The sequence below is a fragment of the Mandrillus leucophaeus genome, unplaced genomic scaffold, assembly GCF_000951045.1.
Source record: "Mandrillus leucophaeus isolate KB7577 unplaced genomic scaffold, Mleu.le_1.0 Scaffold31, whole genome shotgun sequence".
NCBI classification, from domain to species: domain Eukaryota; kingdom Metazoa; phylum Chordata; class Mammalia; order Primates; family Cercopithecidae; genus Mandrillus; species Mandrillus leucophaeus.
The window spans coordinates 4048059-4074869 of NW_012103254.1; the positions used below are offsets into that span (position 1 = coordinate 4048059).

A 26811-nucleotide genomic window follows, 5' to 3' on the forward strand; every position below is an offset into this window, starting at 1 on the left:
TTTTTTGAGTCGGAATTTCACCCTTACTGCCCAGGCTGCAGTGCAATGACATGATCTCGGCTCACTGCAACTTCCTCCTCCTGGGTTCAAGTGATTCTCCTGCCTTAGCCTCCCGAGTAGCTGGGATTACAGGCATGTGCCACTATGCCAGGGTAATTTTGTATTTTTAGTAGAGACAGGGTTTCTCCATGTTGATCAGGCTGGTCTCGAACTCTTGACCTCAGATGATCCACCTGCCTCGGCCTTCTAATGTGCTAGGGTTACAGGCTTGAGCCACCACTCCCGGCTATTATTTAGATATTCTTCAAGAAGATTAAGCATTTCTCGATTGTTCTCTTTTCTTTCTGTGACCTCACCAGAATCATCCTCAATGATCTATTCACAGCAATGCAGACTTTTTCTAGCATGCACCTTAAAACTCCCTCAGCCTTTACCTATTATTACCCAGTTCCAAAGCCACTTCCACATTTTTAGATATTTATTATAGTAGCAAACCACTTCTGGTATTAATCTTAGTTTGTGCTGCTATAACAAATTATGGTTTACTAGGTGGCTTATAAACAACAGAAATTTATTTCTCACAGTGCTGAAGCCTGGGAAGTCTAACATCAAGCAATGCATGGCAGATTTAGTGTCTGGTGAGGGTCAGTTTCCTGGTTCATAGATGGCCATTGTTCTGCTGTGTCTTCACATGATCAAAAGGCAAGAGAACCCTCTCATGTCTCTTACAAGGACACCATCTCATTCATAAGAGCTCTACCTCTGTGAAATAATCACCTCCCAATGGCTCCATTCCTATTATTATCACCTTGAGCAGGGTCCCTCAACCCCCAGTCTGCAAACCAGTACTGGTCCATGGTCTGTTAGGGACCAGGTTGCACAGCAGGAGGTGAGCAGCAGGCAGGAAAGCATTACCACTTGAGCTCTGCCTCTTGTGAGATCAGCAGCAGCCTTCGATTCCCATTGAAGTGCAAACCCTATTGTGAGTTGCGCATGCGAGGGATCTAGGTTGCGCGCTGCTTATGTGAATCCAATGCCTGATGATACATACATACATTTGTACATATGCGTTTATATATTTATCTGTATATGTATCCATATGTATATGCAATATATATATGTGTGTGTGTACGTATTCAAGTTATAGTATAAAATCATTAGAACCACTTTGCTCCCTATTTTTAATTATGTCCAAATGGTATTAGTGATAGAAGTATAAAAATTACTTCTTTATTTTGACCAAGAATAAGAAAAGAATGGATTCTTTATTTTTCCAATAGATCTGCTTTTCTCCTGATATAAATGACGCTCAAGAAATCACTCAGTCATCCACCTAGTTCATAAATAATCTAGAAGTTATACCTTATATTTATTTTTTCTTCACCCTCCATAACCAATATATAAGATGATAATATCTATGTTTTTGAATATCTACATATGTGAGTTAGATCCACATATTAGGTCTGATTTCCCAGAAACAAACCCTGAGACAAGGGTTTGTGTGTAATTGATTGGTTGAAAATTTTGTTCCAGGTAAGAAATTGCAGGATTAATTGGAGTAATCGGACACGGATGGAAAAGAAGCCAAACAAAGGCATCAAAGTCTCAGTTTCATTACGATTCTGTAGGAAAGCTCTAGAATGTAAATAGTATGTTGGGTTTCATACTTCGGCACCTGTTACATACTGGCAATGGGATATTATAGATGTTTGTAAACTTGGAGGCACATTCGGCATCCTGTCCATGTGGGCAAAGTGGTTCCAGTAGCCAAGGGAACTTGTTCAAAGACAGTTGCAGGTGCAGACCATTATAAGCAAAGACATAGAAAAATTGTAGTGTATGTAGTGTGGGTGTGTGGCCACATTAAAGGATGAAAGGGAATCTGAGCAGCGTTTCAGTGTCTACTTCAAACCACTTCTCTATATGCCTTCATCATCTCATACTGGACTAGAGTAATAGACCCTAACTGATCTCTCTCTTAACCAAATCCCTTTCCTGCCCTCTAACCTATTTTCTAGTCTGTGCCAGATTGATCTTTTCTAAACATATCATGTTAAAATTTTCCAACTGCTTTCAATCGCACCGAAAATGAATGAGAATTTCTTACTGTAGTTTATAAATGCCTATGGGATCCTAGCACCTGCCTAAGTCTATTGCCCCATCTAATAAAACTAGATTGTTCCACTCAAAGGCCTACGTTCTACACAAAATGGGCATCATAGTTAGAACTGACCCCAGGAAATAAAGAATACCCTTTGATTTCTCTGGCAAGGCTTATAAGCAAGGTCAATGATCAAAACAAATTCTACCAGTGGGAAGAAACCAGGGTAAACAGTGTGGTCAACGAAGGAATTTGTTGTACCAAAATAAGATGACAGTTATCCTTGAGATTCTCTGACTGTTCATTTTCCACTACAGAGAGCTACAAAACAGGGGCTGTATTCTGGGTCAGTGACCACTAGGTGTTACTCTTCCATTACACATTTTTCTAAGCATTATTTAACATTGTAAATTTCTGATATCTAATTCAGGGTTTTATATTGGCTGTGGTCAAATTTACCAATTATTCCATAGTTTACAGGATTATAAATAGCCACATAAAGGCTGATGATAATAACCATAACCTGAGATTTTGGCATTGAAAAATGGTGTAATTTTGGATTATTATAATTCTGGAGCTTAATCATATGTATGTATTAAGAGCAGCGTATATTTGTGACCATATGTTTGTATTAAGAGCTAAGAGTGACCAATTTTTAAAATAATAGATATGGAAATTAAGGTACATAGATGTGTTGGACAGAATCTGTAGCTCTGGACCACAGCAAGAATCTATAATACCACCTCTCACTTACCATTCTCCTTTCTGCTGAGTTGGACCCATATCTCTATGCCTATAGTAGGGGCAACCATGCTTGATGATGACAATGATAATGATGATGCTTGTGATGATCATGATGATAATGCTAATATGCTGAGTTGTGTGCTAGCACTATGCTAACTCTTCTACAGGTATTGTCTTATATTAAAAATGGTGTTTAAGACTGTGTATCTGAAACCTGGTTCTAATACTTATTACCTGTATGATTTTTGTCATGCTACTTAAATTCATCATGCCTCAGATTTGCTATCTTCAAAATAAAATAAGTCATTGTAATGTACAAGACTATTACTTTGTATTGATAAAAGTTTAAAATACAATTAACAACACCACCTTGTGGATCGGTACCAATTAAGACCAAGTGATATAGGTCGGTATTGGAAAATATCACAGATAGTAAGGCAAAAATCCAAGCTAGATCCTTATATTTGACCTTTATACTTTGCTATTCCCGTTACTGAATTCATAGACGCTTGGTCCAACACTGGGTTTCTGGCTTAAATCAGGTAAATGGGAGCCCATTCCCAGGATTTTTAAAACTCCAATTAGAAAAGACTATCAGTTGCTTCCTGAAATTGAAGATTTCAAATCTGAGTTCAGGAGATATTATCACTCACACAATTTATTCAGGTTGAGGAGGTTTAGTCAGGGTGAGAGATAAAATGAGAGAGAGAGAGAGAGAGAGAGAGAGAGAGAGAGAGAGACAGAGAAGAGCAAAAGAATATAATACTCAAGCCCCTAATTCTAATTTTCATAATAAGGAAATGCCCAAGTGCTTCTTTGCTCCTTTTATTATTTTCTTTTCCACACTTAATTTGATTTTATAACCCAATGACATTTTTGCCTACTAGTTTGAGATTAGTTTCCATTGCTTAATAGATCATAGCCATTATTATCTTACATCTTCTAAATTAAATATCATACAAATTAAAACCAATTTGATGACAAATAAAACTAATTCTGAAATATCAAATGAACTATGACCCTCATACAAGAATAATCAACTTATTATATTAACAGGGAGATATTATTTCAAAATTCTGGATCAGATTATTCTATAGATAACATGCGTTATCTAATTTTGCAATACCAACTTTGTATGCTAATTTTTTTCTTATTATTTTGGAAAATAAATTTGTTCTTAATTACCATGTAAAATGTTTTTATTTAGAGCCTGTACTCCTCAGTCTCAAATAAATTTGAGTGTCCTACTAGATTAATTGTTGGAAAAATAGTTATTGATTGGAAAAGATCGACATGGTGCTAAATATTGCAAGACACAATCCTAAGTATATTAGGTACCATATAATTTGCCTTGCGGCAACATTTCAACCTGATGGAGGAGAAGGATTATAAAGAGGAAGATAGGGAGCAGAGTAGAAAAACCGTTTACTAAAAATGATGGATTATGGGAAGTTCTCTTTAAAATATGTAATTTCATATATGTATGTATATGCTAATAAACATTCTACTTTTATTAGTCTTAAGGACTATGGAACATTTGCTATGATAATTTGTATACTGTAGAGCTTATTTTTCAAAATATTTAGTGTTTTAAAATACAAAAATATTAATACGTAACTGATTGTTTTATAGTAATCTTAAATTAGCTGCTAAATTCCTGCTTAGTCTACTTGAGCTATGTATGTCTTTCCACTTATCTATGTGATAAATGAATTTCTCATGACCGTTCACTGATGTAGAAATATAATGTACATATAGTACATAAGAAAATTTAAATAATGTCTGGAATAAATGTTTCAGTATACACGTTCTGGGAACGTGAAACTCAAGCTAATACAGCCATTTTTTTTCTCCTTACTCTCTAGGAAAAACAAACAATACGTTGAATTTGACAACCAGCTGAAGTTGCAGATAATGGGGACTTACCATTGTATACCATTACTCATCTGGACCTATATGTTCCATACAGTTGATACCATCCTATTACAAGAAAAACCTAACAGTTATTTATCAAGCAAAAATATAGTGGGTCTGACAAAAGATGATGGCAAAATGCTACGTCGCACCAAGCGTGGCTGGATGTGGAATCAGTTCTTCTTATTGGAAGAGTACACAGGTACCGACACACAATATGTAGGCAAGGTAAGAATTTTTGTATGAGAAATCTAAAAGCTGAAAGTGACAGCTATTTATTTTTTACAGTAAGTTTTCACATCACTAGTGATTATTAAAAATATTTAATTATGTTCAGAAGGTGTGATATTGAAAATTATTTTAGTGGGGAAGAACAAGGAACCATATTTGGATTCTAAATGTAAATCAATTATCAATAATAAGCATAAACTACTAAGTCATATGTGGACGGATGGGATTCATTATTAATCAGCTAGATATTATTTAATCATATGTGTATTATCTAAATAAAACTCTCCTTGAAATCTGTTGATAAATAGTTTATCATAATTAGGAATAGTATACTGTGCATGAGAAATAAAGTACTTCCAGATGTTTCTATTTCTTAATATCAGCTAGGGTGAGCTTCCTGCTTGTAATCTAGACGTAAGTGTTTAAGGCAGAAGGATAAAGACAAGATTAAAAAAAGGAGAAAGAAGACACTATCTTTACGAAGATATGCTTCTGTGTTAGCAGAAGCAAAGTTGCTCATTAGCAATAAGAAGCACACAATAATAGAGAATATGTAACTCCCTTCTTGTGTTCAATTTCGAGGAAGCAGATTCATTGCCTCTCTTTCATTGGTGCTTAGAGACTTCTTTTTCCTTAGCTCATTATCTCTCTAATTTTCTTTCTTTAGTGGCATGACCTTTCTGACATCCATAATTTTCTATATATCTATCATCCTTTTCCTTACCAATCACATTCATACTATTATAAACTCAGGACAATTCTTTTGTTAAGTATAATTATTCCCAATTTACACCCGTTGCTGAGGTATGTTAAAATTTTTACAACAAAACAGTTTTAAATGCTAGCAGTCTACAGATCATAATTTTTTTTTTTTGAGTCATGTCATATATGTACTTGGAGGGACTGTAATGATTTGTGTATTGTTTGACTCACTGACACCACCAGGCACATAAATTAGAGCAGGCTAAAAATGAAAAAAAAAAAAAAAAAAAAAAAGAAAGAAAAACACCCAAGTACCTAATATCACAAATGTCATGCTTGTACCTTTTAAAACAGAAATACATTTGCTCTGTGAAATTGCCAAAATTTTGATCTAATTCTTCCTTGCGTGTGTGGGCCAATCAAATGCAGCCTCCTTTATCAGAAGCCTATTATTTCCTCTTCTTTTGAAATTTATCTTTTCTGATTCCATAGATCATGCTCATTCCACCCCATTCAGTTCGCTTGCTGGTTCCTTTTTGCCTGTTATTTCTTCTCAGGTTGGTCATATGGCATCCTCAGGCATCCCTAATTTAACAACACTTTTCACACTACAGTTAATAACTAACATCAGGAAATTCAAGTTCAGCAAGCAAATGTTTTTTGTCTAAGGACGTGAAATTGCCTTATGATTCTCCAAGGAAGTGTATAAAGGACACATTGAGGTCACAGGGCCTTACAGAAACAGTTTTATCCTTGGAGATTCACAAATACAGAAGAATAGCCACAGATAAAAGAGATGCTCATAATCTTAAGGCAGTTAAGGCTCTACAGCAAGCATTCATTTTAAGCTGAAAACAAAAATACTTCCCCTAAAAATTGAGTGTACATTAATTAATTTCTAAATTGACCACCATTCCTGCTCTCACATTTTAAATATACATTATGGTTTAAAATTTTGTGCACAATCATGCTTCCTTTTTAATTAATTCTATAATCTGTCATAAACAATTATGAAATATCCATGCATAGTTTTGTTTAATTACTTTTCATAATTTTTTTTTCATTTGTGTTGGAAAAATGGCATTTTGGATTTAGGCATGGACAAGTTAGGGTGTGTGATTTTTTTGCCAATTTATTCTTGACAACAGGGTTATGAACCACAAATGGAACACTCATTATAATAGATGTTTGGAGAAAATAAACACAATGAAACCAAAACCACCTGTCAAGTATTTCTGTGTTTCCAATGGGTAATATGTATATGGAATAGACACCTCAGCAAAATGAAATACTTTTATTACTTTTTAAAGAAAAAATAAAACTCTTTCTGTTTTTTTAATAGGGACTTATCTAGGATATGCCATTACCACATAGCTAGTTCATTATAAAAGTGGGCTGGATTTCAACCACATCTTAGCTTTTACTAAGTTATTAAGGGCATTTACTCTCATTATCTTGCTTTTCTGGCTTTTGACATCACTATTTATTTGCATATACAGTGGCTGACTGGACCCTTAACTCTAAACTTAGTCAAACATATGAATTCTGATAAGAACTTAACTTCTTGAGCGCCTCGCAGATTGTCTTTTTGACCACAATGTTTCTGGTCTCCCCGGGTAGACCTCAATCTAGTCTTCCAGGATCCACTGCATTGGTAGCACATCCCGTAAAGAAAAGGCCTGTCGTATTCACCCTGCGCCAGGATTGGGAAGGGCTAAGTAGCTTCTAATGGGAAGAAATCTCCAAGGTTTCTTTATAGTTTTATGGAAACTAGGTATCATAGAAAATATTAATTTACAAGTGCTGTAAAATTGCATAACATTGGGAAGACATATTTTTAGAGGTTAAAAACTGGGTTTGATCCTGAATTGAGAGATAGCCATTTTAGAAAAATAAAGTAGTGCAGCACAATTTAATAAATTATATACGTGTATACACACAAACATGCAACTTACAAGATTTAGTCTTAATTGTGACACGCAGTAACTATTGTAATTTAGAAGTTATTTAAAGTTGCCAACCCTCACATTCTTGTTGGGTTAATTTACATTGTCATTAAGATTTCTTTAATTCCAAATTTCTGGTCTTTTCTAAGATTTTGGAGAGGGCTGTCATTAGGGACAAAAAGAGCCAGAAAGATTTTTGTAAATATGTGCATCTGGACAAATCTAAGAGGGTTGAATTGCATGTATATAGCACAATAAAGAAAAAAATAGGCTAGTCTAATAGTATAAAGTTAGACTTTCACTGTGAAAGGTCCAGAATTCTAGGATGGGTTTTTTTTACATATAGCATGAAATGTAAATAATCTGTTAAAAGCCTTTGTACAAATCAGTTATGGGGGGAGCACAGAGCTGAAATAATCAGTTTTCTTTCATTGTTCAGGATGGATTAGAAGAGTAAGAAAATGAAGTAAGATAATTTTAATAAGGCAATACTGCAGAATTGTTATAGCATTTTAGACATTTGAAATATAGGACAGAAAAGTCAGAAATGTTAGAATATATAGCAAGTTTTTGTTTTTTGCAATAATGCAATTTGATGTTTGGTTGATTATTCTTGACTGAAACTATCAGAAATTTACTAATATTGTTTTATATAATAAGGAAAATTTTGTATCGTTACCCAAGAAGAAAACAAAGTCATAGTAATTGTCATCTAGCTTCTCTATAACTTGAATAGGCACGTGTGACTGAATTATTTAGGTAGAATCGTAATACTTCTCGAGAGAGAAATTAAAATAACAAGAAGCATAGCAAATGTCCCTACTATTCTTTTAGAGAATCTTTATAACACTTTAGTTTGTTATACATAAGTCCAAAGTCCAGAATAATCCCCTGCTTATCATGGATCAATAATCATTAACTATATCCCAATTAGTATTGAGAATTGAATAGAATTTACCTATTTGATTTTAATATCTAGTTGTTAAATCACATTTATTTTATGAAGAGAAACCCAATACTCAGACACAGCAGACATAGTATTTATTTTTTAAAAGGAATAAAACAGTGTTTATTTTTCACAATTGTGAAGATTCATTTAATAAATTGGAATATCAACTTAATTGACCATTACATTTTAATTTAAAAATATGTATTTAGCACTTGCTTTGTGCAGAGCAAGGAACATGGAGCTACGGAACCACCTGCAGGTAGCCACTATTAAATAAGGTACCTTGGTCGCAGAGTTACCTCTGAAGTCTTTATAATTTTAATTTAGAAACTTTTGTTATCCCATTCTGAAATCATGAGTGTAATAATAGAATCTAGAGTGGAAAGGGATTTTAACATAGATTGAACTCTGTCTTCATGGTTACAATTGGTTTATATGTTACCTACAGCAACGGGAAACACAATTAACAAAAGAAAAATTGGTAGAAGTCTGTTTTATATTTGATGGTGTATCAAAAGGTGGAGTGACACTCTTTCACATTTACTGGTTTGTACACTAAATATTAATATATAGCTGAAGTATATATAAAATAATGAACTTGAATAGGTTATTTTTTCTTATGCTTTTCAGGTGTGGCAGTTTGAGGTGTACAAGTAACTGATGGAATAGAAACTAGAAACAGAAATAAACTCTCAAATTTATTTAAAGAGTTTTGATGAGTTTTTATAGTATATCACAGTGTTTTCCAGAATCTAAGTAAAATATGTTGATGAAAGTTTGTAAGTATCATTACTTATGGTGCAGTACATGGAGCAGTTGCTTTTGATTTGTAAATACATTATATTCCAAAATTATCTTTATGCATTAGTTGTTTATAACTCAGAACACACAAAAAATTAAAAATTATGACAAGACTTTAAGGACAGCATACTGAGGCATGTTTAGCCCTGAGTTCTATAAAAATTCACTGTTAACATACAGCTCCATCTTCTAATTTTCACTGCCAATACTTTATAATCACTTTGCTGGACAACTGCTTTAGCACACTAAACTTATCTTTTTCTTGACTTTATTTATACTTTTTTTTTGAATGATCAGAAGCAGTTTACACAATATCTCTTGAATAATCCCAATCTCTAGCACAAAAATACCTCAAAAAAATTAACTGAAATTCACTTAGGTTGAATTCAAAGTGTCCATTAGTATTCTTGCAAATTCCAGCCTATGTTCTATCTCCCCATAACTTTGTAACCTGAGTTCTAGACAACATGATATTTCTTCTTCCATACACCTGACTTTTTTTCATCATGTCCACAGACCCCTTCCCAGGGTGTATCTTACCCACTTTTTCATAATCTCATATCTGTTTTTTGTTGTTGTTGTTATTCACTCTATGTCCTATCACAACTTCTGTGCACAATCTTACATAAGACCCATTTCATTTTCCCTGGCTGGAATTATCCCTCAAAACTATGAGATCCTCTCTTAAAATCTTATTCGTAGGCCAGGCACGTGGTTCACACCTGCAATCCTAACACTTTGGGAGGTGGAGGCAGGTAAATCACGAGGTCAGGAGTTTGAGACCAGCCTTGGCAAGATGGTGAAACCCCATCTCTACTAAAAAAAGTACAAGTATTAGCCAGGCGTGGTGGTGGTGCCTGTAATCCTAGCTACTTGGGAGGCTGAGGCAGGAGAATCGCTTGAACCCAGGAGGCAGAGGTTGCAGGGAGCCAAGGTCGCACCACTGGACTCTAGCCTGGGTGACAGAGCAAAATTCTATCTCAGAAAAAAAAACAATCTTATTCATAGCACAAGTTCAATTATTTGGATATATCTTCTATATTGTCTCCTAGATTCTGTGACATTTGGGCTTTGAGTCTGTGTTGGATTTATTTTCTTTCCCCAAATTTTTGACATAATAGGTTTACTCAAAATTAATAGTCAGCTGCTATTTTAAAAATCTTTATTCTTTATTAATCTGAATCCTGAGAAATTGGCCTTATGAAAAACAGAAAAAGCAGAGAAAATTTTACAGAAATATGTTCCCTTTTTCTGACAAATGGTACATCAAAGCCAAACTTCCTTTGTTGTTCTTCCAATTCCTTTCCTATATTTCCATTATATCAGAGGGTTCTCATAATTGTGAAACTATTTAAAAATATTAATTGTGGTGGAAAATGGTTCTTAATATGGCTACCAAGTTGTATGTTTAATTTTTTTTTTACACTTCCACCACTAATTTCAGTGTTTTTGAACTACTTCTAATATTCCAACATACTCTTCCTCATCTTCTAAACTTGCACATGATCAAATGCACCTTTATATACTCATCAACAAGGGAGAAAGGAGGAAGGAAGGGAGGAAGGAAAACAGGAAGGGTGGGAGGGAGTGAAAAACTTGCAGATGATCGAATCCACCCTTATATACTCATGAGGAAGGATGGGACGGAGGGAGGGAAACAATAAATGTCAGAAGTGACATTATCTTTAGCAGGGTATGGAGAGAGGGATGGGGAAAACTCTTTACATACAAGGCCATAAATTATGATGATTATGATGTCACTATAAAAGCAGTATGTACTCCCTGTTAAAAACCAGGAACATAAAATTTAAAAATAATTTTTAAAAATCTACGATATTTATAATGATATCACTAAGACAAGGGTAAGTTGTCTAAATATTTTACTACCTATTTATTGGTTTTATTTTTAACACTGTTGATTTTCTATTGTTTTCATACCTGTTTTATCTTGCTTTTCTCTGTCAATTCTACGTTTTGGCGTATTGTTAAAATGTTAGTATTAGCCATGTCATTTATGTCATATATATGTCATATATATGTCATATATAAAATCATAAAAAATTAAAATTTTTCCACATATTTTGTTTAGACTCTCTCTGGTTTTATACATGCAAACATGTATAAAAACATGATCCACCTGCCTCCACGTCCCAAATTTTGTACCTAATATTTTTAGTACAGTTGGCTCTCCATATATGTGGATTCCACATATGTTTATTCAACCAACAGTAGACTGAAAATATTCAGAGAAAAATAAAAGATTGTTGCACCTTTAGTGAAAATGTACAGACATTTTTTCTTTTCATTATTCCCTAAAAAATATAGTATAACAGTTGTTTACATTGTATTTAGAGGGTATTAGGAATTATAAATAATCTAGAAATGATTTAAAGTAAATGGAATGATATGCATTGGTTAAATGTAAATTCTACACCATTTTATATAGGGACTTGAGCATTTGCACATCTTGGTATCTGCAGGGATTCCTGGAACCAATCACCCACGGATACCAAGGGATGATTATGTATTATAAATTATCCTTGTTAAGGCTAGATTACTGGAGGGAGAATTCTCAAAATTGAAATATATGAATAATTTTAAAGTTCTGGGTACATATTAGCCAATGGCATTTCAAAAATTTATACCACTTCTCTTCCACCAACAAAAAACTGATGTACCGACGTGGGGCATTAGTTATGCTACATATTTGTCTGGTTGTGACTGTATTTTAATGTGAAATTTAGTCCTGTGTAATATTATTGTTCAATTAATTTTGAAAAAAACTGAGCACCTACAGTGTGGAGCACTATGTTAAGTCCTAGAAATAGTAGTAAATAAGATTAATTTGTCCTTATCTTAAAGAATCTGTCTATTATAAATGCAGTGCTATTATTGCTCATTGCTGTGAGAAAGACCTGCTAATAGCCTCAATTCAAAAATAGTAGACAATTTTTTTGTGACTCAATAGACTGAATTCCTAACACACAAACTCTATTTAGCTTAATTCTGCACTAAAATCATCTCCAAATTAACAATGTATGCATGTTTGTTTGTTTAGAAACTGCCATGTTTCCTTTTTCTGATGACTAGATATTTGTATCAGATATTCACAAATATTCAAACTGTACTCAAGCAAATCTTTTATAATTTCTACATTATAAATCCTAATAATTCATACTAAGAGTCTTATAGGAACAGTAGTGGTATTCATGGAAAAAAATGCCTGGAAAATATTGTGAAAATATCTAACTTCCTTTAAACAAGTTTTTTGAAGTAATTGGGGTCACTTTAGATAGACAATTGACTATATGCTTAGTAAAATTTACTCAGTAAATATTCTAATTCATAGCCAGAATTTCCAAGGAAGGTGATTACTAACTCATCATATCAGAAATTTATGTTAAAAACAGATGCACAAAAAAAGCTGTTCAATAATAGTGAATAAGCGAGTGACTAGGCAAATCTAAGAAGAGGCCTTTCTTTTCTACAAAAAAGAGAAAATATTCGTACATGGCTATTTTGTGAAATTTCCAACTCCCTCAATGTTTGCCAACAACAAATGTTTCTCTTGAAAAATTTTAATAATATTCTTCCGCAGATTTTTTGGAAAAAACTACATTTTAAAACTACTTTGGTAAATGTTTCTTATATACTTGAATGTTTATTACGTACTTGCTGGGTATAGTATTCTTAGGAAAAGAATTTTAGAAAAAAATGTAACAATGGTGTTGTTGAATTCTCTAGCATTCCATGTTTTGTGTTTCCATATTCAAATTCTTCCTGGGAGTAAGCGTTTTAAATGCTCCATTTAAAAAATTTTCTCTTTAACTCTGTCATTTTTTTTCTCATTTATTTTAATGCAGTTATCAGATACATATTTATTGATCTTTTTATATTTCTGATTAAATATTTCATCTTTATGAATACCACCCTTTATCTGTGATAATACTACTTACTTGGGGTTAACTATGCCTGCTAAGAATTTACCCACACAACTTCTCTCATGAATGTGCTTGTGTGGTTTAACTTTTATCATTATTTTGCTCTCAGCCTCTCTGTATAATTCTATTAAAAATCCAGCTGTAAATATTTATTGTCATATAAAGAGGTCAGAGTTGGTTTATTCTTTTTGCGCAATCTGACAATATTTGACATTTAATTGGCTTGAACTCATTCGTATATAATGCCCTTATTGACATATTTGGATTTAAGTCTGTCATTTTCTTGTTTTCTGTTCCCCTCAGTTGTTCTTTATAACTTTGTTTCTGTTTTTTGTTTTGTTTTGTTTTGTGTTTTGTTTTTGTCTATCATCTTTTGGAACAGTTAAGTATTTGTTTAAACACCTATGTTTATGCTCTTTATTGGCTATTCTTAGCTATACTTCTTTGTGTTTTTATGTTTTTAGTATGTATTTAAGGCATCTCAAGATTCTTAATTTGTTACAGTATAAATTGAATTAGTAATGTATGTTTTAGCATTTAATACACTCATCTTACAATAGTATAATTTATCTTGCAAGACTTTGTTCTATTTTTGTAATATATTTTTCTTGTATATATTGTAAACTTCACAATGCATTGTTAATGCTTATTAAACAATTCATTATTTATTTAAAACTTTTAGAAATAAGGGTAATCTTTTATATTAATTTATATAAATATGTCTAGTCAGTGTTTTTCATTCTTATCTATAGTTCAGAATTTCTGTGTGACAACATTTGCCTTCACCTTGAAGGATTCTTTTAGCATTACTTGTAGTGTGGGTTTGCTGGAAACAAGTTTTCTTAGCTTTTCGTTATTTGAAATATCTTTATTTCATTTTCATTTTTGAAAAATATTTTAACTAGATATAAAACCGTGAGTTAATCTGACAGTTTATTTTCCTTTTAGCACTTAAAATTGTTGTTACATTGTATTGTGAATTCCATTACTTTTAATAAAAAATTAGCCATTATTCTTATTGTTGCTGCCCTATATGTAATATGTATGTTTTTCTGGTTTCTTTTAAAGTTCTATTTATAGCTTTGCTTTCGGTATTCTTAATTTGACACCTGGGTGTGATTTTTGTTTATCCTGTTTGGAATTCACTGGCCTCCTTAGATCAGTGAGTTATTTTTCATCAGAAATTTAAAATTAAATGGCCATTTTTTAAAAAAGTTATTTTTGTGTTCTTTATATCTTCCTTTTGGAAACTTCAAATACAAGTATTTCAGGGCATTTCATATTGTCTCATCGTTGGAAACTATTTTTGGTTAATATAATATTGTTTCTGTGCTTAAATTTGGAAAATTTATTTTCAGATTTATTGTTTCTTATGTTTCAGTGCCTAATCTACCATTATACATTTTTAATTCAGTTATTATATTTTCAGTTCTGGGTTTCCTTTATTATCTATTATATTTTTTACAAACTTTATGACATTTCTCATTTACTTCCCCATTATTTTAGTATGCTCTATAAATTCTTCAATATATTGATGATAATTATTTATAAGTCTTTGTCCCATTAAATTCAATATCAGAGTCTTCTTTAAGTCTATTTCTATTCACTACTTTTTTTTTAAATTATGTGTTAGACTGTTTCTGCTTTTTTAATCTCTAGAAAGCTTAGATTATATACTAGACATTGTGAATAACACATTACAGAAATTCTATTATCTTGCTTTAAACAGTGTTGAGTTTCATCCCAGCAGGCAGTAAAATTGCACTGGATGTTACTTTGATCCTGTGTAGGTTTGGTTTTAGAAATTTCTAGGCAGACTATTATTTTGTTTATTCCCTGAGTCCTGTAGTATAACCCTTCTTAGTACAGCTTCCTTACTCTTAAGTTATTCCATTACTAATGTTTCACTCGAAATCCCAAAGTGTTTACCAAGCATGTCTACCTAAAAGGAACTTGAATTTTAAACTCTTCTTCTCAGTATCTGAAGTGCTTCAAATCTCTCTCAGCTCTTACTCGTGTCTTACTGTATACACGTTCAGTTTAGAAGTCATGCATGTGTATGTCAGTTTTAGGGCGACCTCCTCTGTGGCTTCCTCCATTCCTGGATCTTTCTCCTCTCAATTGTTAACCAATATGGCAGCCTTGAATCCTGACCCTTAGTTCTTAAACTTCATGTTTTACATGACACATGAAATGAAATATTCCCTCAAAGAAATTAATGTAGAATTCACTTTATCCCCTGTTTGCTTGTAATCCTTCCAGTCTTTGTTCACTCCTGGTTATTATTTAGTGCCATGTATATATACATGCACATACATATATATATTTCTATATAAAATTTTAATGTAATTTGTAGAATGTTGCTTATTGTTATTTTTAAAAAGGGTCAGTTATATTTGATGTCAATACCAAATTGCCTTAATTATTGAAGCATTATGGTTTCATTTGTCAGTCTGGTCATGTAAGTTCCCCAATTGTAGTCCTCCTTTAGAAGATCACTGTGACTTTCAAAGTCCTTCAGATTTTCATAAAATTATCTTGTCAGTTTCCATTAGTCTGAGAAACTGTTTGAGAGTAAAGAAACTAACATGAAATGCCTATTTAAGAAAATGTATAATCTTGCATTGAATCTTGGATTTAAATGAGGAATTGCCATAATGGTGTTACTAGAACAATGGGCATATTTGAAGATGGACTGTTTCTTCTAATGTGGAATATAATTCTATGGCTAAAATTCTTTAATTTAAATTTATAATAATACTGTGATTATATTAGACTCTTTCCTTGCTCTTAGATTGTAGATTCTGAAATCTTCATTTAGTGGTATAAACAAATAATATACCTGCAAATAAGTGAAAATACTTTTAATAAATATACTACATACAATAATACAGATGACAAAATATCTTATATATACAAATATTTATAACGATGTGAAAAAGGTAAGAGAAGATATAAATTAGAGCAAAATGACTTCATAGATACTTTACAAAAGATGATATCCAAGTGGCCAGTATGCATAATAAGATGTTCAACAATTAAAAATGCTAGAAACATAAAAGGAGGTAATAAATGGAGAAATAAAGTATGTATAAAATTAGAAGACTACTTGAGCTCAGGAGTTCAAGACCAGCCTGTGCAACATGGCGAAACCTCATCTTTACCCAAAAATACACAAAATTAGACTGGTGTGGTGTCCTGAGCCTCTGGTCTCCGCTATTAGGGAGGCTGAGGTGGGAGGATTGCTTGAGCCAAGATCACACCACTGTACTCCAACAGGGGTGAGACCCTGTCTCAAATAACAAAACAAACAAATAAAAAAATAGAGGACTGTAAAATAACCTAAAGATTAAATATCATCACAATCAATATGCCTGTGTATTTCTGGTAACTTACCTGTTTCAATCTTATAGGAGGGTCACTCAAATTCTTTCAACTTCTGTACACTCTTCAGCCAGATTCACTGATTATCAATATTTCATCCAATTTGTTTCATCGCTATTTATGTTCATAAAGAGTTTATGTTAAGGTAGAAATAGTTCAGGTTTTTCATTACGTCTAGAACTTGTCCCTGCTTGAGATCTACAGAACGTTTGAAGCACTTTCAAATTCACACTAACTTGATGGAAGATTGAACTCTAATTTCTGTTCCCTCCTAATTATATTTCTGTTCATTTCCTTAGAGTTCTTGACAACTTTTGACTAAGTTACTTGGATTTCTGTCTTGTGCATGTGAAGTTTAGACAACCACAAAACAGTTGGGCGTTGTAAGAAGAGACCTGGAAGTTCCACTCTCTGTGACTCCTCTCTAAGATCCTGCCTTCCAATTTCTTACCACTGTCTCAGGCTCAAACGCTAACCTCGGTCTCCTCAGCACAATAATATTGCTTCTCTCTGTTTGAGCTCCATCTATAACAGTCTCTACTACCCACAACTGGGAATTACCCTCAGAGGGTATGACCCTCTGGTATATCATAACCAGAGTCTGGTTATGATATAGGCCATAAGAAGCTTAAATTAAGGCCATAAATTTTGCAGTTCTTCCTCTTTGGTTGGTGTCCAGTGTCAATAAATTTTTGTCTATCTTTATATTTGTTTGTTTGGGTCAGACTATCTTAATTATCCTCAATGGGTATATTTATCCAACACAACTGCTTTGTGAGGACAAAAACCTGAACACCAGGATTGCTTTTGAGAAACGCAGCACATTGTGAATATGCAGGTATCACACTAAGGCTTACAGTATTGTAATATTTAAAAATTTTTCAAATGTGCTAAGTCAAAGTAAATACTCTTGTTGTTTATCCCAAAGCTATACTTATTATTTTGGGTTCATGTTTCAATACATTAGGTAGAGAGTTTTATATTGTAGGTGATAATATGACTCATTCTCTTATTTTGATATGTCACTCTTAAGAACAATACTTTGTATATTTTGAGGTGCTCTAGCATGTTAAGAAACATGAGAGTTCACTGTTTCCTTATTAGGAAATAATTCAGACCTTCAAATGGGAATCTGCTTTGGCCTTGTGTAAATATTTTCTAATCTCTTCTTGTCTAGATCTCCCAAGTCTGTTAGAGAGTCACATCCCTGCTCTTCTGGTAACAATGTCTCAAGTGGCTGTGAGATCAGGAAGTAGCTTCCCTTCTTTCCAGGGCAATTCTGTGAGCACCTCCACTCACATGTCAATCAGAAAGTGAGGGCAGATGTCAAAGACCATAGCCTTTATCTTGTAAACTTTCTGTTCTTTTATTTTATTATATGTATATAACAGATATGGGGCTGAGGGTGGGGAAAATGGAGAGCTGTTGGTCCAAGGGTCAAAAGTGGTAGGATGGATACATTCTAGAGATCAAATGTACAGCATGGTGACTACAGTTATAATACTCTGTTGTATACTTGAAATTTTCTCCGAGAGTAGATACTGTTTCCTCAACACACACACGCATACACGCACATACACACACACACACAAAAGGGTAATTATATGTGGTGATGAATATGTTAATTAGCTTAAGTGTGCTCACTTCATAATTTACATGTACATGTATTGTACACCTTAAGTATATACATTTTGTATTTGTCATTTGCATACCTCAATAAATCTTGGAAAAATCAAAATAAATTAACACTCACATCACTGTTTTGTCTTTTGTATTTTATAAGCATACTCCCATCGAAGTCCATTCAGACAAGTTTATCCCTGAAAATATAGAAGCCTCACCAGCCACTTCAGTGCCTGGAACATATTCACGCTCAATTCATTGTTGATTTTAATCTAGGTTTTTTGAGCACAGAACTGTAATATTCTTTATCACTATTGTAATCAATGCACTGATTAAACACAAAATAGGAAATCTAAAATGAACAGGCAAATATCTTTCAAACCTATAGAACTGCTTTGTTGGAATTCTACAAAGAGAAAAAAAAAGCACCTATCATGTTTCTTTTACTTATTTTTCTTCATAAGCACAAGCTCATTATTTTGCTTGCTATAGATGACCTTTTCTTTTCTTCTGTTTTGTTGTTGTTGTTTGTTTGTGTGTGTGTGTGTGTGTGTGTGTGTGTTTTTTTTTTTTTTTTTTTTTTAAGATGGAGTCTCACTCAGCTGCCCCTCACTGCAACCACTGTCTCCCGGGTTTAAGCCATTCTCCAGTCGCAGCCTCCCGAGTAGCTGGGAATACAGCCACCCACTATCATGCCCAGCTAATTTTTGTATTTTAGTAGAGATGAGGTTTCACCATGTTAGCCAGGCTGGTCTTGAACTCCTGACCTCAGGTGATCTGCCTGCCTTGACCTCCCAAAGTGTTAGGATTACAGGCATGAGCCACGACACCTGGCCATAGACAGCCTTTTCTTAACATGAATAAATAATCTTAACAAATAGAGCAAAGCAGGTAAAAAATAAGTTTTAAAATATACTATGAAAAATAATTATAATGGAGGCATATTAAATAACCTAGACGTTACTTATTGTTTTGTTGGTATTTCACTGCATTTAAAAATATAAAAATGCATTGTAAACACTGTTTTGAACCTTAAATGTGTTAATCATATTAAAACAGAAAATGAGATAATAACACAAAAAGAAAGAAAATCCATTCAAAGAAATATTTATTAACACGTGCTCCCTAAGAAGTATTAGGGCAGAGAGAGAGACACTCAAATTAGTGAAATTTCTTCTAGTTGTAATTACTCGAAAAGCTTTGGTCATGGAAGAGGTTGAAATTGATGAATAGTATTATATAATCACGTGTTTGCAATAAATTTAAATTCAGTCTTGAATTTCAAGTAACATCAGTTGTTGATATGTCTTGTGCTGCTAATCTTCAAGGAAAATCTTTTGTAAAACACACACACACATACACACACACACACAATAAAATAGATACTAAAAGGGGGATTGCAAACTAATGTATAAAGAAAATGATAGATTGATGCAATCAGATACCTAGTGGGACATTCCAGAGGCTAAACAGACAATTGTGGCTCAGGTTTTCCAATTTGCTAGGTCATTAAATGAAGTCATAATATAGATCTGGTATAGAGAGTACATTCAGTAGTTAATTTTAGAACTCCAATAATCAATTTAAAGTCCCACTGATACTCAGTGATCAGGTATTGCTTCCAAGTTGGATAAAAATCTATAAGACTGGGTGTGGTGGCTCACCCCTGTAATCCCAACACTTTGGGAGGCTGAGGCAGGCAGATCATGAGGTCAGGAGTTCAAGACCAGCCTGGCCAACATGGTGAAACCCCATCTCTATTAAAAATACAAAAATTAGCCAAGCGTGGCAGCGCACATTTGTAGTTGCAGCTACTCGGGAGGCTGAGGCAAGAGAATTGCTTGAACCTGGGAGGCGGAGGTTACAGTGAGCTGAGATGGTGCCACTGCACTCTAGTCTGGGTGACAGAGCGAGACTTCATCCAAAAAAAAAAAAAAAATCTGAGTTTACTATTACTTTGCTACCGTTAGCATCAAGATTAAGTGTCATCATTCTCACATCTTAGTTTCTTCCTCCCACACACAATCTGCAACTAAAGTGCAGGAGCAGAGGAATTTTTTCAGTGTTTGACCATATGTTGTTAAAGCCTGGTAGAAACTGTTTTAATATTTCATGTCACAGGACCACTGAAAAGCATCCAGTAGCGAAAGTACAGCTGATCCTTTAACAACACTGGTTTAACTGTGTATGTCCACTTGTAGGCAGACTTTCCACCCAAACTCAGATTGAAAAGTAGGAAGAGAAATCCTTATATAGGGATAGCTGACTTTTTCGGCTAAGTTTTCTTTTAGGGGGGTTCCACAGGGCCACAGGCAGAACTTGAGTATTCTCCGATTTTGATATATGTGGATTTCCTGGAACCCATTCCCCACATATACTGAGGGACAACTGTATAAGAAAACTAGATACCCAAAAAGCAAAATGCATTGCGTTTATTATTGATGTCTCTGCCTTTTTATGACTCCTGTGATTAATCTGGTTCTTTTGATTTCTCTTCCAAACTCTTCAATGTGGTTGCATATCAGTTGCTGCTGACAGCAGTCAATCTTTCAATGTTTCCATTTGACTTTCTTATATTAGACCCCTAACTGGTCTTATTACAACTGGTTTCCTTTTCCCCTTTGAAATAAGTTTTTTGTCCTGTCACTACAGTACGTTTTCCCTAAATTACATATCCCAATGTTATCCTCCTCAAAGATTTTAATGTCTTTTCATAGAGAAAATGCTCAAATACATCTAGAATGCCATTCATCTAAAACCTTTAAAATAGGACACTCATTATTGTTAACCCCTAATCACATCAATATTTAATTTACCATTTAATCACTTCACCTTCCCAGTTTATTCATACCTTCCATTTTATTCTATGAATAGTAAATCCTGTTGAGATTTAAAAGGTGTTCATCTGATGTCACTTTTTATGAGCCATTTTCTCACCTGCCAGTTAGTGGTTGCTGTCTCTGTGTTCTGTTATTATATATTTTGTAGTGTTTTTATATTTTCTTATCACATAATTGTGTGTCTGTATGTGTGTTTGTGTGTGTGCATATTTGAAAGCACTTGTGTGCAGACTGAGAAAATAAAAATTACCTAACCCCGTTATGTTTCCTATCCCCTTAGCACAGTGCAGGCATATATACACACACATGCACAGAAACACATTTGTCAGATCAGTACAAACAGATTTCATTGTAAAGAGATTAAACTTCAGAAGCAAACATCCTAAAGCAAATCCTACGTTTCAGCCATGTAGTTGATTTTAGCAACATATACAAATAATATGTTGCAAGGTAATCATTCACTCTAAACTCTTTCTTTTTCTACTGTAGTTCTTATATTTAATGAATTTTATACATTGAGAGCACAATGGATTACTTAATGCTGATCCTACTAAGCAGGTATTTCTCTAAAGTTGGAAGGAAATAGTGAGAGTGAAAATACATTTCTGTAGTTAGCACTCCCCAGAGTGTAAAAATTGCTTCTTGAAAATGATGTGTTCAAGGCTATAACCTTCGTTTGTATTCTATGAGATATAATATGACCGATGAGTGAATCCTAATTTTCTCTCGTGCCATTTCATTCCTGGTAATGCGTGCTTCATCTTGACCATTTTCATGGTGAATAATGCTGGAATCATAAAGTACACATTCTCTTTTCTGACTTTTTGGTCAAGGCTAGAAGCACAGGCTCCCATTTTAGCTTTGCATAAAGCTGAAAAGAAGCAGAGCTTGCACTTATGTCAAAAGGAACTTCATAGGACAAAAGGTAGCTGAAATGTGGGAATTGTGATAAGAATGGCCCCTTCTATGTCATAAGCATTTCTAATGTTTTTACTGCTAACATTCTTTTCCCCTCTATGGATCAGAAAATTTAGAGGAAATGAGAGTTTATGTTGGTATTCAATTTGAATTATATGTGAACATTCCAGGACCATTCCTACCATATTTACACTAGACATTTGAATCACTGTAGGACCTGCAAGTTTTATAAGAAAAATAATCTTATTTATATTTATACAGGCATACAGGTCAAGGTCAATTTTGCAAAATGAGATTTTTTAAGAAAATAAATGAGGTCTAGCCTATGTAAATATATGGAAAAACATTCAGTGAAGGCAGAGCAATGAAGGTTCTGATTACAACTGCATAAATTTCAAGAGGTAGTCAATTATTCTATCATACTTCTTTGGAGTTGTTGCAATCATTTACCTATTTTCTATGCTTATTTTAGGTTAACAAGTCAACTAAATAGGATGTAACTTGAACAATAAAGCTTGATCATGAGGCAAAAATACATTGGGAGAAACGTTTATACAATACATGAAATCATGTCAATCATGTGTATGTGTATATATAGATGCAGTGAGGTTGTTTTTCTTCACACTTCTCAGGTTAGGAAAATTGTTAGAAAACTATAGATAAACCTAATAGGATTATTCTTTACCGTAAAATAACGTGACTCACGGTCATTTCTTTACATAGTTACTTGAAAAAAGAATTGATCAGAAAGAATAATAAGATCAATAACAATAATTTACCCTGTATATATAAAGGGAAAAATGAATAAACATTTAGTTTGGTGACATTTTCATAAAAACAACAAAAAATATATTCATGTTAAATATTATAATTCAGTATTTTTAAGTATTTTAATTATATTCTTTAACTTTATTAATTTAATAACTATATTTAACTTAATTATGCCATTATAGTTAATTAGATTAATTAATCAATCTCATAACTATATTATTAACTTTGCTATAACTTAAAAATATAAAAATAAACCTTCTAGACTTAAAATTGGTTTGGGTATAAAGAAGTGTTGAGAATAAGATGACTCCGTGTCAGTTGCATTGGTGTATATGTGTGTGTGTGTGTGTGTGTGTGTGTATATATATGTATGTACATACGCACTCACAGACACACACACACGTTACACACATCTTTTTTAACCAGCCAGTAAAATCAGCAAAGGACAAGGATAATGAAAATCTAAGGTCTTTGATGACAATTACCAGTAAAACAAGGAAAAGAGAATCAACAGAATTAATGAACATAGATATCAAGCAAAAAAGCTTGCGAGTTATTGAAGTATCAATACCAGTGCAATCAAACAATACAGCTATGGATTAAATATGTTAATTTTAAGCCCTTCTCTGTGACATTTCAGTTTTACAATGAATGTTTACAAGAATCATAGAGTCCAGTGGCACTGGGAGCAGGAACATATTAACAAACGAAAACATTATTTTGTTTCAAAACCTACTAAAATATACACCTTCATTTTGCCTTATTTCCATGTTTTAATGTATCACACTGATTTTTCAAACATTTGAAATGATCATCATCCTTTTCTAATCAATTAACATATGAACAGATTTTTGGCTTCACTCACAATGACAATAATAATATTAAAACAATAGTAAAATGTAGTTCTTCTCCAATCAGTGTTGTAAAATAAAGAAATTTAATACTTGGCAGGGGATTATGAAGTACATTTTCGCTAGAGTATCCAAAAATAACAAAACATAAAATAATAGTTTATACTTGGGGCAATTCTCCAACTACAGATTTATTCAGCAGATATATTCTTAGATATATGTGAAAATACATGTACAAGAATATCCATTATTGTACTAAATAAAATAGCTAATGATAATAACAAAGGAACCACCTAACTATCAATTCATTGAAGGTTGTTTAAAAAGAATGAAAAATTTCTTCACTGTGGAAATGTGTATGTAGAACTACATAAATGATATGAGGATCTTTCTGAGATAAACTGTTTAGTAAAAAGAAGAGTGCAAGGGATTTTAGGTTTTAGGAGGGCAAACATCAGTTAATAGCTACATATTTATAACTTCTGTTATATCAGACTGTGTGTTTCAGTTCAGTGAGGTGACAGATGGGATCAATTGCATTAACTTTGCTTTATATACATGTTTAGTATCTTAATTATTTACCATATTCACATATTGATTTTATATTAAGGAACAGTACTAACACTTCTATCCATTTTGAAGGCGTGAAAATGTGTCTAAATGTGGCCCCATTTCCCTCTCTGAATTCTAGAAACTTGCCCTGCCAAAGATTTGTCCCCAACCATACTGAAATGTTTATTATCTTAATATCATACCATGCTTCTCATATTTCCAGGGATTTTATAGTTTGCTGATTTTTAAATGCCTTGGACCGTATTTACCCATTTGGCTTGCCATTTACTTGAGATAATAACTATTCATTTTTAAAAATTTACCACCATCACTTTGCGAGGCCAAAGTGGGTGGATCTCCTGAGGTCAGGAGTTCAAGACCAGCCTGGCCAACATGATGAAACACCATCTCTAGTAAAAATACAAAAATTAGCCGGGTGCAGTGGTGCACACCTGTAGTCCCAGCTACTCAGGAGGCTGAGGCTGGAGAATCACTTGAACCTGAGAAGTAGAGGTTGCAGTAAGCTGAGATCATGCCACTGCACTCCAGCCTGGGCAACAGAGTGAGACTCCGTCTCAAAAGGAAGAAAAAACAAAAAAACAACAACAAAGAAAACCTCATACACCATCAATTCCGGAAACGTTTCCCTGTAACAGTCTCTGGATTTCTTCTCTTTCCTGAATTTATTTCTGTATATACTTTACTAATAGCATTCTGTAGTTCTTTTGTTTGGATGTTTGACATCCAACTAAAATGTGAATTCCATTACATTAATTGTTGTGTTATCTCTGCAAATATAACGTAGAGCATCATTACTAAAATACAATAGGTACTAAAACTTTTAATAAATCATGGTGCATAAAAGATTATGATATATGAAAAATAGGTACATGCAGTGGCTTAGGTCTGTAATCACAGCATTTTGGGAGGCAGAAATGAGAGAAGTGCTCAAGGCCGAGAGTTCAAGACCAGTCTGGGCAACATAGGAAGACTCCACCTCTGCAAAAAATTTTAAAAAAGAAAAAGCCAGACATGGTGGCACCTGACATCTATAGTCTCAGCTATTTGGGAGGCTGAAGTGGAGGCTTGCTTGAGCCCAGGAATTTGCTGTTACAGTGAGCTATGGTTGTGCCACTATACTACAGTCTGAGTGACAGAGGAAAACCTAGCACTTGGGGAAAAAAAAAAAAAGGTGTAAAAAATTGATGTTTAAAGCAATGCTTGTAACTTAAAATAGGATGTTGTGAGTACATCTAGAATGTAAGCTCCATTCATCAGGCAGTTTTATTTGTGTGACTTATTGCGATATTTCTAGTACTCAAAAAGGTAACTCGAACGTATTTTGATAGTTAATAAGTGGATACGTTCATAAATACTTTTTCTGAGGAGACTGGTAATTAGAATAATTAAATAACTTTTCTAACAATATTAACTTAAAATTACTTTAAATTTGGATTGATATAATTTCATTTTCCAGAGGAGTAATCCAGGCACAAGTTCAACAGACGCCTGGTCCTGAAACTCATGAGCAAGGCTACTGTTTTAGAAAAACTTAGATAAATCTAGTGCTTGATGATACTGGTGGGAATTAAATTACCAGAGCAACAAGTTTGGGAGGAAAAGAGAAAAGGATAGAAGAAAAGACAAGCCAGTTGCAGTGGCTCATGCCTGCAATCCCAGCATTTCGGGAGGTATAGGCAGGAGAATCACTTGAGCCTAGCAGTTCAAGACCAACCTGGGAAAGGTAGTGAGAACCTGTATCTACAGAAAGAAAGAAAGAAAGAAAAAAAAATTAGCCAGGCGTGGTGTGGCATGTATGTGGTCCCAGCTACTTGGAAGGCTGAGGTGAGAGGATCACTTAAGCCTGGGAGGTCCAGGCTGCAATGAGGTGTGATCTCACCACTGCACTCCAGCCTGGGCAACAGAGTGAGAGCCTGTCACAAAACAAACAAATAAACAAATTTTAAATAAATAAATTAACTTTAAAAAGATAAAAAAAGAGAGAGAAGATAAGACAAAATAGACAAAGGAAGAAATGACAAGTCAATAGAAGATAGACTAACCACTTATGATGTATGTTTGGGGAGCAGAAAAAGAACTAGTAATTCCTGAAAGAGTGTAAGAAGTGAATATGGGAAGAGGCTACAGAGGAATCAGAAGAATGTAATATCACAAAACTTAAGCAAGGATAATTTGCTATAAATGTGTGTTATTCATTTAACTAGATGAAGATAAATATTGGGTTTGTTAACTCTGAAAGAACATTTTACTGTTGTGAGTAGAAGGCAAATTGTGAAGAAATCTCTAAGGAGTATTGGAAGAAAATTTGAAGAAAGCTAATAGAGACTCCTCATTTATTGTAGGAAAAGTAAAAACGAAAAAAAAAAATGATGTTTTAGGTTACAACCATGCAAATAAAGTATTTTTATGATTTGCAAAATATAATTACAAGAGATTGAGTGACCTGTGTTCAGAACAGTTTGAATAATGGTTGCAACTTAGATTGCTCCTTGGGAGGCAGATGTTGAGGCTGAGATTTGCAT

The 26811-nt window shown here is 33.6% G+C and overlaps 1 protein-coding gene across 1 annotated transcript in view; it reads left to right on the plus strand.

The window, feature by feature from the left end:
* The window catches only part of CDH9 (cadherin 9, type 2 (T1-cadherin)), a 175678-nt gene that overhangs the window by 51405 nt on the left and 97462 nt on the right, over positions 1-26811 (plus strand). The window contains exon 2 of the mRNA XM_011987408.1: positions 4711-4987. Within this exon, the coding sequence (XP_011842798.1) occupies positions 4760-4987 (228 nt within the window). The 5' untranslated portion in view covers positions 4711-4759. The remainder of the gene's footprint in view (positions 1-4710; positions 4988-26811) is intronic.